Source organism: Anticarsia gemmatalis, chromosome 21 (assembly GCF_050436995.1).
Source record: "Anticarsia gemmatalis isolate Benzon Research Colony breed Stoneville strain chromosome 21, ilAntGemm2 primary, whole genome shotgun sequence".
NCBI lineage: Eukaryota > Metazoa > Arthropoda > Insecta > Lepidoptera > Erebidae > Anticarsia > Anticarsia gemmatalis.
The window spans coordinates 1423761-1440486 of NC_134765.1; the positions used below are offsets into that span (position 1 = coordinate 1423761).

At 35.2% G+C, this 16726-nt stretch overlaps 1 protein-coding gene across 1 annotated transcript; it reads left to right on the forward strand.

Annotated features, from left to right (window-relative positions):
- On the forward strand, nucleotides 1–16426 carry LOC142982311 (acyl-CoA synthetase short-chain family member 3, mitochondrial). Its single transcript, XM_076128742.1, has 12 exons — nucleotides 1–180; nucleotides 1075–1225; nucleotides 4551–4695; nucleotides 7411–7555; nucleotides 7896–7992; nucleotides 8963–9162; nucleotides 11160–11391; nucleotides 11835–11994; nucleotides 13880–14027; nucleotides 14400–14545; nucleotides 14844–15075; nucleotides 15330–16426. The coding sequence occupies exons 1-12, from the start codon at nucleotides 69–71 to the stop codon at nucleotides 15605–15607; spliced, it is 2046 nt and encodes a 681-aa protein (XP_075984857.1). The 5' UTR covers nucleotides 1–68; the 3' UTR covers nucleotides 15608–16426.
- Nucleotides 16427–16726: the final 300 nt, after the last annotated feature.

The following is a 16726-nucleotide window of genomic DNA, read 5'->3' on the forward strand; positions in this document are numbered from 1 at the left end:
GCTTCCCATTACTTAAAAGGGGAGGACGATTTTTAAATTTACTATATTTGTTATATATTATTGTAAAAATGTACCAAGAAAACGAAGTTGGGGCCAAGTTAGAGAAAAATAAGTTCGAGTCTTCGATAAGTGCTTTGAAACAAAAGACTTTTGTGTCTTTTGCTGAGATCGAGAGCTTTGGTAAGTGTAGCCTTCGTTTTAAGCAAAGGAATGATTTTTTTTCATATCATTGTGACGTCACTATTTTCTAAGTCTAAAGGGCGCGACAGCTATTGGTGTTGGGTTCGATTTCTAGTATATTTCGCTGTAACCTGAATAGTGTTTGATAGTTTAAACTAGTCTTACTTGAATATTGCTTTCGATAGATGGCAATGAAGTGCATAAGTTTTCATGCACACAAAGGCTCATTATTTATTAAGTTAGCAATGTATTTTGTTTATTCTTGACCAGTATAATTATAATTCTTAACGTTTAAGTGATATGCATCGTGAGTGTGAGTGTGAGTTAGGGCTAGAAATGAATTACAATTTAAAGGTTTTATTACTTATTTTTAATTTTCAGAAATAATTGCTTCTTTATAGATTTTCTTACCTTAGCTTCCTTGCTGTTTTGTTTTAATATATTTATGATAGTTTATTCTTTACGATTGTGTAGTTTTAGAAAGTTACCGTAGCCATTAACTTAATAAGGGTCTAGTATACGATCCTGAATCACATATGACTTGGATAACATTAAGCTGACTTTATCTTTTTCATCACTATGAATTCAAGGTATGCATCATCTCCTCTCACTATATTTAGCCTATTTATAGAAATTTATGCCGAATATTCTAATAATCAGAAACTGCATGAAACTCCTGCAAGAATTTATTACAACCAGACAAATAGACGTTTCTGGGACTTTTCATAAAAAATAAACAAATAACTTTTACCCATGACGGTCCCATTGCTGGGCAAGGTTATTCTTCCTTTGTTTTATACTAGATAGTTATTATTACAGGTTATACACGAAACGTCCCTAAAATACAAAATTTTAAACATTATAACTTTATAACACAATTATCTTATGGTTCAGGTGAAATAGACGTGACTCCTGAATACCAAGAGGCTCACCGTCGTTCAATCAATGACCCCGAAGGTTTCTGGGGCGAGGTCGCCAAGGAGCTGGACTGGACCAAACCATGGGAGAAAGTCCTGGATAACAGCAACCCACCTTTTACTAAATGGTATGTACATTACTTATTTCATGAACATTTAAACATTAATATCTTTTACTTACAAAACGATCATACGCTGTCTGAAAACTACAAATTTACATTCATTTTTGCGAACTATCTTGATAAGTTACGGATAAGGACTGGATATTGTGTGAAAGTGTCAAAATTAGATTGATATTGGATAAACTAATCGGTACATATCTAGAAAAAGTTCAATATTACAGTGATGTTCTTTTTATTTAGTGGGTAGTAGTCAACCCATTGTTAAAGTCTTTCAGGCATTCGGTTGGTCTTCGGTCTACTTAATGGTTAATTTCATAATTCATTAAATTCAGGAGAGTATTTACCTACGTATATTTTACGTCAATAACCAAGGCCAGAGTTATATTTAAAAGGTCACCCATCTATAGAAACACCAGGATGTGGATTGCTTATCTTGAAGATATGATAGCTTAGAAACGGTTTACAATATTAAATCACGCCTTCTTCCCATAGCCACTTGCTTCCCTACAGACAATAGTTCCCAAATACTTTAAAATTTTTCTTAAATATTCGTTCTCCCCTTTCGTTCAATGTCTGACGTAAACTCTCCTTGGGAATTTACAAATCACTACATAGTATAAAGCACAGTCGCTTCCCGCGTCTGTCGCCTTGTCTGTATGTATGTTTGCTTAAATCTTTAAAACTACGCAACGGATTTTGATGAGGTTTTTTTTTAATAGATAGGGTAGTTGAAGAAGGTTTATGTGTAAAAGTTGTAAAGGTTAGTACTAAAGTATATTTATTATATACGGCTAGTACCATAAATAAATGACTTTATTAGTATTTTCTTCAATGCTAAAATATAGGTCTTCGCTCATACTATTTTCTGGTATTACATTTCTCTATTGTTTTACGTTTCGCCATTAATATTAATGAACACGTGAATTAGGTTTATAAATTATGTATCGCACTGGCTCACGTTTTGACCAGGTGGCTAAGTGGTCAAAGACTGACCACTAGACTGTATATAGTGCAACTATTTCGGGCACGACTGTCCTTCAGGAGAGACCGCCCTTGAGGCGCCCATAGCCAGTTGCGCTCATCGGTCGGTAAAAGATCTATGGGACCGCATTGTGGTATTTGAACTGAGCGTCTCCGTGCTTCGGAGGGCATATTAATAGTCGGTCTCGGTTTGTTGGTCTTGTTGCTACGATAACAGTCGTTAAGCCATGTCAAAGGCCTTCGGGCGGCTTGAACAACTTTGACACTAGGTTGACCACTAACCATACGATAAGAAGAAGAGTCGGGACAGACCGACTCTATATAGGCACATTAGTCTATTCTTTTTTTACCCTATACTATCCCACTGTTGGGTAAAGGGTCTTCTCCCAAATGAGGGAGGGTTTAGGCCTTGAGTATACCACGCTAGCCAAGTGCGGGTTGGACTACTATAATACATAATCCATAAACAAAAAGAATTCTTGATTTTTATTCATGAAACCAAAATTGTGTTGTCAACTGAACTACAAAATTGTATTTTGTAAATATTAAACCAATGGAACGAAACACTGATTGAAATTAAAAATATTTTTTGAATTCTGTGTTTCGTCCCAGTGGGACTAGCCTCATAGGCTACCTACTAGCCGATCCACACTATCCCAGAACTTCAACCATCTCTATGATGAAATTCAACAAAATCGATTCAGCTGTATAGTCATAACATACAAACAGACAGACTTTCGTATTTATTATATAATTATATTATGATCTGAGAATGAGAGGACTTGGCATTGTCTAAAATTAGGTTTGATTTTAATATTTATTATGTTATTGTATGAAGAGTGCATAAAAACATCTAATTTGAAGACTTACAAACTGTAGGTTAACTTAGTATAGATTAATATTTAACTAGTTACGTCTTTATTTTTATATTACCTACTTAAAAATTATCTACAAAACTAACTTATTAAAATCTACATATATTTTGTTCATTGAAATTTGGCCAAAGCATAAATATTACAGTTTTGTTTTCAACAGTATATTTATCAATGAAAATAGTAAAATTACGACACACTGTTTATTAGTTTCAAAGTAATTGAAAAATCAATGAAGATCAATCGTTGCACCAATTTGTAAAAAATGTCACTGTTAGCACCACGGAACAAAATATCCAATCATCAATAATATATGTATAAAAAAAAATCATCTCCAGCATCTCCTGTTTTGCTCTTTTTAGTAGAATTGAGTATTTTCTCCTTTAAAGTCTGTAATTAAAGCACTTAACTTCCAAATCATTAAAAAATCTGAGACCTCGTATTCACGGATGATTAATTCCCGGTTTCTGAGGCATATTTAGTGGTAATTTATCTATTCAAACTGTCAATATTATTATGGTGCTTATTGAATAGATAAAATATCGCTAAATTTACTTCAGAAAGCAGGGGTAAGACCTTTTAAAACTGAAATTATAGTAGTTATCTAATATTATCAACAGCTAGCCAGCTATCGGCGTATATAATTTTTTTGCTGGTCCAGCGCCCCTAGCGGGTGTCATAAGAACTAATTATTAAGTACATTTTAAGTGTCAATCCTTGATAGGCAGTACATAATGTAGAAAATCGAGCTAACTGGTCAAAAATTGTGGAAAATAACCAAGTACCTTATAAAAATATATAAAAGTCGTTTTGTAACTGCATATTCAGTATATTTACATTAGGTGTAGGTTCAATACATTTACATATCTTATGTAAAACGGTTATTGTGTCCGACAAACTATAGTACAAATAAATATTAAATAAAGATGTCATTTTCAATTATTTTGCATTACGTACATCATGCAATTTGTAGTAAACCTCATTTCCGGCTCGCGTTAGTGTAAAATTAGTATTTCTAGTCCACAAATATACTTATACTTACTATATGGGTACGAAAAATTACAATGAAAGTGATAGGAAGTCATAGATTCGCAAGCGTCATAGAATTTTAGGTAGACAGGGGCGCCCATAGCCAGTTGCGCTCGCTGGTCGGTAGTGTATGCGATTGCCGCGCAAAAGGTCTCGGGTTTGAATCCTGGGTCGGGCCAAAATGTATTTTCTGAGATTTATTGTAAAACATTTCTTATAGACTGCCCGAAGTTAGGAAATGAAGATCGTAGATCTACGTACTTCGGAGAGCACGTAAAGCCGGTATATCATGAAATAAGGCATTATTTTATAAACATGCTTTATTTCTTGATGGGTTGTGTAGTTTGCCCTTAAAAGCCTATTAAAGTATCAATAGTAATTAGCTGAATGGCGATTTCTTGGCTCAAAATGTAATACGACTGCTTAATTTGTTATTTTTCTTGTACTAGGTGGGCTGGAGGAGAAATGTCGGTATGCTACAACGCAGTAGACAGACACGTGGCTGCTGGGAAAGGAGATCAGGTCGCACTAGTGCACGACTCACCCTTGACCGATACCGTCAGGAAGATCACGTACTCCGAGATTAAGGATCAGGTTAGTGGAGAGCCGACACACATGACGGTCATTTGATTCGAAAAAAAGGGAGTCTCTTACTATCGTAACCAGACAACTTATAAAATAAATAAATTTAACCCATTACTGTCCCACTGCTGGGCAAGGGTCTCCTCCCGTAATGAGAAAGGGGTCAGGCCTTAAGTCCACCACGCTGACCAAGTGCGGGTTGGGGACTTTGCATGCCCTCAATGAACGTATTGAACAAATTTAAGGCATGCAAGGTTTCCTCACGATGCTTTCCTTCACCGCTTACAGACATACTTTTTTTTACATTTTTTTGCAAAAATATGCAAAAACAAAGGAAGTACTCGCATCAAGTGCGATAAAGCAATGCAAACGACATTATTATTAACAAAACTATTATATATTAAACAAGATGACATTTTCGTGGCATTTTTCTCACAACATCTTTTCCGAAACAGCAGGAAATGAAAATAATACTATGATGAATTCTAATACTTGTTAAAAGTTTATAAAATACGGAATGTTTGGAATAAAAAAAATATGCAATCGGCTTTTTAATCTGTCATTTCCGACAAGGTGAATTCTAATAAGATTGAAAGATTTGGCCTTGGGATATGACTAGTCATCTATGCCTAGTTACGCGTATACATATTTGTAAAGTACATAGTAGTTCGGGTAAAAAGTCTTTTCGCATTATAGTATGTATGAACTTTTAATAAAATCTCTTTGGCTTCAAGAATCACAAATGAGTACGCGGTTCATTAGGTTTCTTTCAGTGAGCTCGTGAGGTTCCCAAATATCGAGCTTTTTTGTGTAGAGAAAGATTTCATTGCAAGTTCATACATACTTTAATGCGAAAAGACTTTTTACCCGACCTAATAAATAGATACATAATATCATATGACGCCTTTTATATCTGAAAACGTAGGCAGAGTTGGATGAAATACAGGGCGAGCCTGTTGCTTTCGACCTTTTACCTAAGTAAGGTGTAAGATTTTTCAGTTTGTTAAATCTGACTTCAGATATAAATCTTAATCGAAACCTTTGTCTTATCAAAACGTGTGATTAAACTTTCCCAATGTCCATTGTTTATTGTAAAACATATCAGAATCTCAAGGACATAAAACAATAAATAATATTAACAAAAGTGCGTTTAAGTTATAATTAGCTTACAATCAAGTAATGCATTTATACAAAGAAAGACATTAACCTCATTTACTTGAAATCTTCACAAGGTCGGATTGTGCATTTTCTCTACTTTTGTCTTCCTCTGAGGTATGAGCGTTAGTTTTTCCTAATTTTCTTACACTTACTGACCGTTAACTGTCTTACTTTACTAGCTTTGATTGGTTAGACAGAGTTTTGTCACTTTCAATCATATTTGAAGCAGTAGAGTCAGAAAGACAAAACAGTATGTAACTAATCAGACCTTACGCAACTCTATGACATAGGTGACATGTATCAAAGTTTTTTATATATGATAAATGACAAAAGTTTTATTTTACAGTTAAAATAATTCTCTTCAAAGTCATTGGGGCACCTTGAAATGAAATCGATAAATTTTATTGTCTATTTTCATAACAACACGATAGTTTTTTTGGTAACTTTAACAAATAAATACTCATGTTAATATTTATTTAAGTTGACATGTCAAAATGACATATTATTATGTCAACATTTTTAAATACAACGTACAATTGTGTATAACCTTGCATGTTGACAGTTGAATAACGAAATAAAATATTAATTTTGTTTTCAAAAGTCTTGTCATAATTTTTGAATAATTCAAATTATTTATTACAGCTTTATTCCATATGTCAAATTATACCTATGTTGTTACAAAATAAAGCAACAGTCATGTCCGTTTCTCGATAAATATTGTTTTTTTTGTGCAACATTAACGTATTAGATAATTGACATAAGTGTATTCTATCTATCTAATCTTCTTCCCAAAATGCATCCACATCCGTACAGACGTTTTGTTGTAAAAACGAAACTCAAAGCTTACCCGAGAGGCCCCACTTTACTGGCTTCAGCTTCATTTTCTTCTTCTGTAGATATGTCAGAAAAATCAGCCTGTCCTATCCTGGTTTTCAACTATAAAATAAAAGGCCTTTTATTTCTTGTAAATAAAATATAATAAACAGAGTTTTATCTTACGTAAATGCTTAAATGTCTAACTTATTACTACTTAATATTTAATTTTTAACCATTTATTTTAAACAAGTTTAACAACTTTTGAATTACTCTACGTTTTAATAATAGTCTAATCTACAAGAACCCCTCCGCGGGTGTAGGCCTCCGCCAAAGAAGCCCAAATGTCTCTGTTTTGTGCTATTTGTATCTGGATAAAAATAGCACAAAACTCTGTCACACAACACTCTGTCCTGCCGTCTTGCGAATGTCATCCTCCCATCTTGGAAGCGGTCAACTATACCCGAATAGAAAATCTCATCAACAATCTAGTTAAAGCGTAACATACTGCTGCTGCTATCCACCTTAGCACCCTTACCCTCATTCATAAAAATATATGAAGTTATGAAAGGCTTATAAAGAGTTTTGTTTCTTTCACTCTTTAGCGAAATCAAAAAACGAAAACATATTTTAGTAGTGTTTTAACTAAAATAGGTTTATAGTGTGTTTATGAATAAGAGGGTTAGTATAAAAAAGGCTAGCGTGGTTATCTTAGTTATAGACACACACAAATAAAAATTACATAATTCTTCATAGGTATCCCGTCTGGCCGGTAAGCTGGCTTCTCTAGGAGTGACGAGGGGTTCCCGAGTGCTCATCTATATGCCTCTCATTCCTGAAGCCATCTTCGCAATGCTGGCTACCAACAGAATTGGAGCTATACACTCTGTCGTTTTTGGAGGTGAGACCTTTTATACGCTATGTAGTGGCCAATTAGTAAATAATATTAAGTTTATCATTAGTTTGGAAGGTAGCTCCGTTATATGATCAAATGAATAAATGTGCTTTTATTTAATTTGTTTTTACAACCTTATTTCATTAAACATTGTGGCATTTTACACATTTATTTTGGTAAATTTTAAATTTCTGGACACCCTGTTTCTTATTTCAGTCGCGCTAAATTGCAAACATGCAACTTCACTTCGAAACTGCAAAACATATTCACTTCCTACCGCGAATATGCAACTTCATTACATAAGTGCAGTTCGTAGATTTCTCTAAAAATCTTCTATTTCTTGTAGGTTTCGCGGCCCGTGAGCTGAGAACAAGGATAGAGCACGCAGAACCTACTGTCATCATAGCAGCCAGCTGCGGGGTGGAGCCTAACAAAATTGTCAGGTAATATCATCATAAAATAAAGAATATTAGAACATAGATCAAAGATCTATTAGTTGTCAGATAATGACAGACTATCGATGAAATGTTGTTAAAATAAGAAAAGCGATTTCCAACCACTATCGACTGTCGATCGAGCAACTAACAAGAAATGTAGGGAAACTGTAGCGCAATTCTGTATAGTCTGTACTATCGAGTATCAAGAGTTTGACATTTAAATGTACTGCCAAAATAGTTCTTACGAAGCCCGGTAGAGGCTAAAAAGGTTTTCGTGTAAAATTTCTCGATAGCTAGTTGGTTATCTGTAGTCCGATAGTAGTAGAGAATCGAGCTACTGATCAGCGCCCCTAGCGCATAACGCATGGACTATTTTTTCAAGTAGTTTTAATATGTCTTACGCCCGCTCTCCATAGCAATTATAGGTACCGACTGTAGATTACATTACATAATTTACTCATCTCAAAATAATCGGTTATTAGAATCAAACTAAACTATCTAACTAAATCACTTTACCGTTTATATGTACTTAGTTAAAGAAAACAATAGATTATTATGATAAAATGAGGCAATGCTAATTTGAACATAGTATGATAATAGCACTGTTAATGTATAAAATTTGTGACGTAAATCGCAAATTACGTGTAAGCAAGGCCAAAAACCTTTTAAATAACAATACCTGCTTTTATTGAATAAGTAATTTATTGTAGTTAAAATATGTCTGTTTTCTACAAAATATAATCGCAAATAAAAAAAATGCGGCTAATTTTTTTGATAAATTTTGTTGGCCGCAGCGTTACTGAGTAAGGGTATCCTCCCGGAATAAGGGAGGAGTTGCACCCCGAGTGATATGAAACGCTAATCTTTGTAAAAAAAATGTGATTGACACAGGCATAAAGTAGTATTCAACTCTTCAAAAGCGAATTTCCCCATATATAAACCACCTTAATTCACAGTCGTATATTTTCTTCCACAGATACAAAGATATCCTAGACGAGGCTCTCTGCCAGTCGGCTCATCAGCCAGAGAAATGCATTATCTACCAGCGGCGGCGAGTGCTAGAGTGCCCCCTGGAACCAGGGCGGGACATATCTTGGGAGGAGGCTATAGAAGCAGACCCTGTGCCCTGCGTGTCCGTTGAAGCTAATGAACCGCTTTATATCTTGTATACTTCAGGTATGATGATCCTTATCTAATATATAAAATTCTCGCGTCACAGTTTTCGTTGCCATACTCCTCCGAAACGGCTTGACCGATTCTCATGAAATTTTGTTAGCATATTGACTAGGTCTGAGAATCGGCCAACATCTATTTTTCATACACCTGACACATTTTTTTTTATATGGCAAAGCAACGTTTGCCGTGTCAGCTAGTTTTCTATAATACTAGCTTTGCCCGCGTGTTCGATCGCGTAGTTTAGAGAGTTAGGGAAATGGAAAAACTACAATTCAAGCATTCATCATTGCTTCTAAAGCCTTCTACCCTTTTTATCGCGACAAAAATTACAACATAGTTGGAAGAAAGGCTAGGCTAATGTAATTAATAGTTCACCATATAAAGCTTAACTTATTCAGAGGCATAACCTTCCTTCCGGGATCAATCGGATACAGACCATCACGTAAACAAACAGTGATTTAACTAAACAATATAACCTCTTTTACTAAAGTCGGCTAACAACCTGTGCCTCTAACCGTAAAACTATTGAATGACATTCACCGTTCAGCGGCATATTAATTATTATTTAATTAGGTCTTGAACTTTGTTACGTTTAATTAAACAATTACTATTGTCACTGTTTTACTTATTGTTGTTTTCTGCATAATAAACTATAGAAACACTTTTATGGACTGCTTCAGAAGCTAATTGTTACTACTGTGCAGAGATTTCGAAGTAAAATTCTTGTCTTGCAAAAATTGTTCTTTAGTGTTTTGGTGAGATAATTCACAGTAATATCCTCAATCCTGCAATATGGAGTCGACAGTCATAACATTTAGTACCTAAAGACCACGTCAAATTTCTACATTGATAACTTTCGCGTCGGTTTACTAATGAGATTGATATATTAGGAAGAGTGTGTATATTTCCGTTGCGCTTGGCTTAGCAATTACTAATGGTACACTACAGATAGTGCCTAATTGGAAAGGACATGATCATACTCTCTTACTCGTAGACGAATAGCCTTCCCCCTTTTCTCCTGCACGCGTCTCCGGAAACCTCACACTCGCCCATGTGTTTTTGCACAACAATTTACCATATTGTCTTCTGGATCTTGGACTGCTTTTGCATTTTGTAGTTGTCTTGCCCATAAATAACACCTAATAATAAGAATAAGTTGTTAGAAATTCGACACGTACCAACTAAATGATCATTGAATCTGGGATGCTAACGTCACCTTTGATGCCTACAACAAATACCTAATGTATAATGAAGTTATTTGTGTACCAAAACTCCCTCATAAATATTAATTACTCATTGACGTTGTTAAAAATACATTCAGAATACAGTACCTACTCCTTTTACATTTGAATAAGCCAGAACCTTGGAATTTATCTGCAATCTGCGATCAGATAAACTCGGTGCAAAGGAAATAACAAATGTTTTAGCGCGATCAGTAGGTAGTCTTTATTTGTGCTGCGAATCTCCTTCAACAAAAGGAATGGAATCTTTCGCAGGCATTGTTCGTCAAGCCGGGATAATAATAATGATTTAGGAGAAAAAATGTCCGCTTTGTTTGTTGTCAGGCTGTCTTATGTTATAACTGTCTTTTAAAGAAGTCAGTGTTTTGTTTTATCTAGAAAATTACTGATGAACTGGAAATAATTTTCATGAACCGAGAGCCGCCGTTGGAGCTCTTTTAGCATAAGAACCAAAGCGGATCACCTCTTCTTACCATGATAATAAAACGTTTAGAGCATTGCCTACCATTTTATAATCGTATCTTTTTTTTGAAATCCAAGCCACTACCATTGCGTCGGTACATCGTGGGTTCGATTCCAGCATGGGACGATCTACAAATAGTTGTTTCGAGTCTGGCCGTACTTTGTGTACGTTGTTTGTATGTTTGTGAAAGTCCCCGCTACACAAGAGCGATTCTTAGTGCAGGAGTTGTCTGTTTACACGAACAAGACCGAAAGGCAGCTGTCTCAAAATCTTAATTGTACTTCTTTATTCAGGAACAACAAGCCAACCAAAAGGTATCCAGCGACCATGTGGTCATGCGGCCACGTTATGCTGGACTCTACGCATGGTCTACGGCCTGAAGAAGGGTGTGTGGTGGGCAGCTTCCGACCTTGGATGGGTGGTCGGCCACTCGTACATTTGTTACGGACCACTGCTAGCTGGAGTCACTTCTGTGCTGTATGAAGGCAAGCCCGATAGGACTCCGGACCCTGGACAGTATTTTAGGTAAGGAATAAGTTACATTGAAGATTTCCCAGTTGTTTGAGAGAGACAGAGAGAGAGAGAGAGAGATTGCGAGGGAGTCGGATTTTTTGCCATCTTTCGAGTGCGAGTTATTTTAATTTTGTCTGACAACGGGTAGGTATCATTTTAGTTGCTCCAATTGTAAGTACCTAATTGGCAATAGTTTTAACTTGATTTGAACTAAGAAGTAGCAATCGGACAATTGACTGGACTTATGATAACCATGATACATTGCATGGTAGTAGGTAGCATAGTTTGTGGTTTATAAATCGAAAATATTAATTAAATAAACAAGTTACTAATCCTTGCAATGGAAATTTTAACTTATTCCTTACAAGACCTTGGAACTCATCGCATGTATTTTCTGATGCCTGACTCGTTACCTATTTAGCAATTTTCTCATAAACCTGAACTCTTCTCTCCAGGATCATAGAACAGCATCGCGTGAACGCTCTCTTCACCATCCCCACTGCTATCCGCGTGTTGAAGCGAGCTGACCCTAACGCAAAGTACGCGAGGCGGTACTGTAGCAAATCTCTCAAGACCATCTTCATCGCTGGAGAACATTGTGATCATGATACCAGGGTGAGTATTGGAGCATTATTGAACAACTGTTGAAGGCTGCCTTACTATTGAGAGCAAAAAACTTTTCGTAATATTGAATACATCATAATTACAATATTCTCTAGGACTTGTATTGTAGACAAATAATTATAAAAGAATAATTTGATTTTACTCAAGTTAATATTCGAAACAAAGTAGAAAAGGAATCCCGAAGTAGAATACACTTCGGGATTCAGGCTTTCTATAAAGCTGCCTTTTAACATTTTTTGGTCTTCCTAGTGAAACATCCTGAGCGTGGATAAAAAGTCCTGTATATCAATTAGACTTATCGTTTTAAAAGGCGCTTTAAAAAGTGTGTCAGTCGTGGATTCTTTATATTTTTATGGTCTCTTTTTCGCATACTCGTTACATATTTTTGCTTTTACAGATTTTTTAACAACTTATGCTAAATAAACAGTATTAAACAAAGAACATAAGTAGTGATAGAGTGTTAAACATTTATCGTTGAACGGTATTTAAAAAAATCAATGATTTTTTTAATGAAGTAGAAGTGTAACGGCAAGTGTGTACATTAAGTAAATTAATGCAGTCCATTGTAACTGTATGTTTAAGTAATTGTATAGTATTGACCCGTGAACCACGTACGACGTGCCTTCTGTAAGGTTCAGTGTTTCTATTACGATATTACGAAGAAAATAGACCAAACGTCATTGAAACAAAGAACGGGAATGATTTTGAGAGTACCGCTGTGTCAAAATTGAAAACCGTTTTTTGATTGTTTTATACGTGGTTTCATAAGTAACTCTGAAAGTAAAAAAAAGTGATAAAAAGCTATATTAAACAGATAATTTACGCAAAATTCTTGTTGAAAACAGTACAACTGAGAACTAACTATCTAAACTGTCACGTACTAACGTAGTTTTTATGTATGTCTTTAGTGTATGCACTGTACTTTTGCTTTACACCTCACATCACGTAAGAAGGAATGAACAGTACCTATTCTAAATGGGTAGAGCGGATAAAACGACATGTATTTTGTACGACGCCGTTCTATATAAATATTACTTCCAATGATTGTTGTATTTGTTAGTCACATTACAAATGCATAGGCCAGGCAAGGTATAAGCTAGACATAAGAGACGTTTGACCTACTTGCGCGAGTATGAAAAAAGGCAGCCGCTAAAGTAATCTTTCACGTCTGCATTTTGTCCTTACTTTATGTCCTTTTTGTCCTTATGTATGTATGTTTTGTCAGTCTAGCACCATGTGTTCATAAACGAAACGAGAATAAACCGTTGTAAAAGTCATGGAAATAAAACATTCTTTATAAAAAGCTAATGAGTACCTACAGGTTAAATGTTGTATTATCCAATAATTTATTATTATGTAATATAATTAACATTTAATAAACAAACTTATATAACGCTTACGAATACGTGTTTCACCTTGAAATTTCATTATACTTACTTACCTACGCATTGCGAAATTTTTCGCCACATTTTTACACGTTGTAAGTAGGTTCCGATCTAGTATAATCAGTTCAAATATACATATCTTAGTATAATTTATTCATGTATCGAAATTTCTACTAATATGGTGTCTGAATGCATTACCATAATCAAATGCAATGAAAATTCCCATATGTGAGTGTCTCTGTGGCGTGGTCGGTAATGTATCCGACCGGTCCCAAGTTTGATCCCCTAGTCGGACCAATTTCTAAATCATTTAAAATCAGTTATTCTCAGTAGTGTTCCGGAATTACGTGACGTGACCGGTATATAGGCTCGCCCACTATTACATGGAACTAACATTTTATACTATTTCATACTCCTTTATCTACTTCGGGTATAACAGACTTAATATCATGTACATATGTATGTGTATGTAATGTTATTTGTTATTATAGCAATGGGCAGAGCGTATATTCGAGGTGCCAGTACTGAACCACTGGTGGCAGACGGAGTCAGGGTCACCCATCACGGCGCCGTGTCTTGGGTATGGAGTGAAGGCTGTTCCTCCTCACTCTGCTGGATATCCGGTACCTGGATATGATAGTAAGTATTTATAGAATTCCATTTTATTTACTTTAAAGAAAAGTTATAAGTAGTCCTAGTACCTACTTACAATAAAAACTACGAACAAAAATTTTATTTTTTGACTTAAACTGATTATGTTTCTGTAGCGTGCATGCCGATCACGAGGTTTCAGGTTTTTTTCATTGTTGCTCGGTGTTTAGATTAAAATTTATGTCAAGTAGAACGTAGAAGAAAAATGCCCCGACTCTCATCTATTACGTTTTTTTTATCTAGCCTGTTTCTGTGTCCCAATGCTGAGCAAAAGTTATCCCTAAGACTTATCTAGATTAATCTTTTATGTTAAACTTCGGAAATTACAAATTACTTATTCTGTGCCTTATTCTATTTCAGTTCGTGTCCTTAGAGAAGACGGTAAAGAGTGTGAGGCGGGAGAGGTAGGCAGGCTGTTGGCGAAGCTTCCTTTGCCACCTGGGTTTGCAGCTACTCTGTGGCAGGCCGATAAGCGATTCAAGGAAACGTACTTTGATTCTTACCCGGTAAGACTTAAGCACAATTATAAAATGTCTTTAGTTTTCTTTAATTATTTGATTACACCATTACATTGTTATAAAAATAGGTTAAAATAGCATACTAAGGGTAGCTTTTCGTTCACGGCTCTCTTACTTCTATCCAAAACATTTCTAAAAAGTACCTTCCTAGATTTTAAGAGTTACCAGCTTCAGAAAAAAATCTTAATAGCTTTGGAATTCAATTTGTTTGGCAGCTTCATTTTCTTGAAGAAGAACTTTTGATAAAATAATGTATGTAAATTACAAATGAAATTTAAAATTCTAGGGTTACTACGACACCCAAGATGCTGGCTGGATGAGTGCAGAGGGCGCCGTGTGGGTGGTAGCCCGCGCCGATGACGTCATCAACGTGGCCGGTCACAGACTGTCTACTTCAGCTCTTGAAGACGTTGTGCTACGACACGCCAGGGTTGCTGATGCTGTGGTGGTGGGAGCCCCTGATCCTACGAAGGGAGACGTGCCTTTGTGCCTATTTGTGATGAGGCCTCCGCAAGACGGTAAGTGGTATTCATAGCCTACGCTTTCACGGGCCGTATGGATTTGTTATTTAAAATAAAATTTCTATGGTACTGCTTCCGCTGATTCGGCATTTGAGTGCCAGAAAGTAATACCTACGAAGTGACAGATCCTTACGGTCTGTGCGGACTGTACGCTCCGATTCCGACGCAGAGGATGCGAAGCCTCCAGATTTTTTATAATTATTCTTTAAAAAATTGTGAGCTGGTTTGTAATTATTATGATTTGCTTGCAGATGAAGAAATCGTAAACGAAACTACAGTTATCCAAGAGCTGATTGCTCTAGTCCGTCATCTGATCGGTCCCATCGCTGCGTTCAGGAAGGCTGTTGCCGTTCCCGCTCTGCCCCGCACGAGGTCTGGCAAAGCCCTCAGAGGTGCCATAGCCAAATTGGCGCGAAGCCAACTTGTCAAACTACCATCGACAATAGAAGACCCAACCGTTTTTGGCGAAATAAAACTTGCTCTACAAAGATGTGGATACGCCATTGACGCTCCCGACCCTGAGTTATAAGAATAGAAACAAAATAATTATAATTTAATTTATTTTCCTACTTTTAACAATGTATTGAAAATATTTTCTACTTTTTACCTTTTTTGTTTCCACTGTGATAGCGTTACTGATTGCTTATTTAATTTTATATTTGTTAAGAATATTTTAAGGTTTTTCTTACTTCATCATAAATCTGCTTTCTTATTTATTTTTCTTATGCGCATAAGTACTGTTTTATTTATGTATATTAACGAATTTACTTAATTAAGTTCGCGATTTGAGTACAGTACCTACCTAGGTAGGTATAAAATATAATAATGTTTTAACTTTTTCAAAATGTATAATGTAATATGATAGCAATTAAATTCTGAACAGCTAAGGATACTTATTTATATTATAATTAGATACATAGAACTTCCACTTCGGCTTAAGATGCGTGCATTAAACATTTTTTTTCTTCTTAACTAAGTTAAACTATTTTTTTTACATAGTGTTATGTAGTAAATCACAACTTTTCCTTGTTTTCGCATTATTCACAAGTAACTAAAGTTTTTTTATGTTTTTACTATTATCATTAAAATATACGGTTAAGCAAGCTGTTGAAAAATTGATAACCCCGTTTTTGTTAAAATTAAAAAAGTTTCTAGCAATAATACCTTAGAGTATAATTGTATCTTTAATGCAGTTAAATACGCTATAAATACCGTTATTCACTGTATTTATTGATCATGCAAATACAGTTTAAGTACCTATACCTTAATTTTGTACTTGGTACAAACAAAACAAAACTATTATATAAGTGTGTATGTGAATTTTAAATAAATAAATGAGTAAATGGAATCGGCGTATTTATTTACAACCTACTTTGTATCTATTAAATATTTTGCGCGCATACTTTCAGCGCTTAGGTATATTAGATTTGGTGTTATTACAATGCTCAAAGGATTGCAGAAAGGTAAAAAGAAATGAGAGAAAATGTAAATTCATTTAATAACAGTTTTTTTAGAGCCCAAGACTACTATAGAAATTAGAATAAATTATAAGTAGGAAATTATTTATATCTCCTATTATAACTATATCTTCTACGATTTGCATACTTTGGCAACACTAAGAAACTGTCGAGAAAGTGACATGACAGAA

Bases quoted from the DNA above. Each gene is read 5' to 3' on its own strand.
- LOC142982311 (XM_076128742.1), top strand. From the start codon at position 69: ATGTACCAAGAAAACGAAGTTGGGGCCAAGTTAGAGAAAAATAAGTTC. The intron at 1,226-4,550 runs GTATGTACATTA...TTCTTGTACTAG, and splicing joins AACCCACCTTTTACTAAATG to GTGGGCTGGAGGAGAAATGT. The intron at 9,163-11,159 runs GTATGATGATCC...TTCTTTATTCAG, and splicing joins TTATATCTTGTATACTTCAG to GAACAACAAGCCAACCAAAA.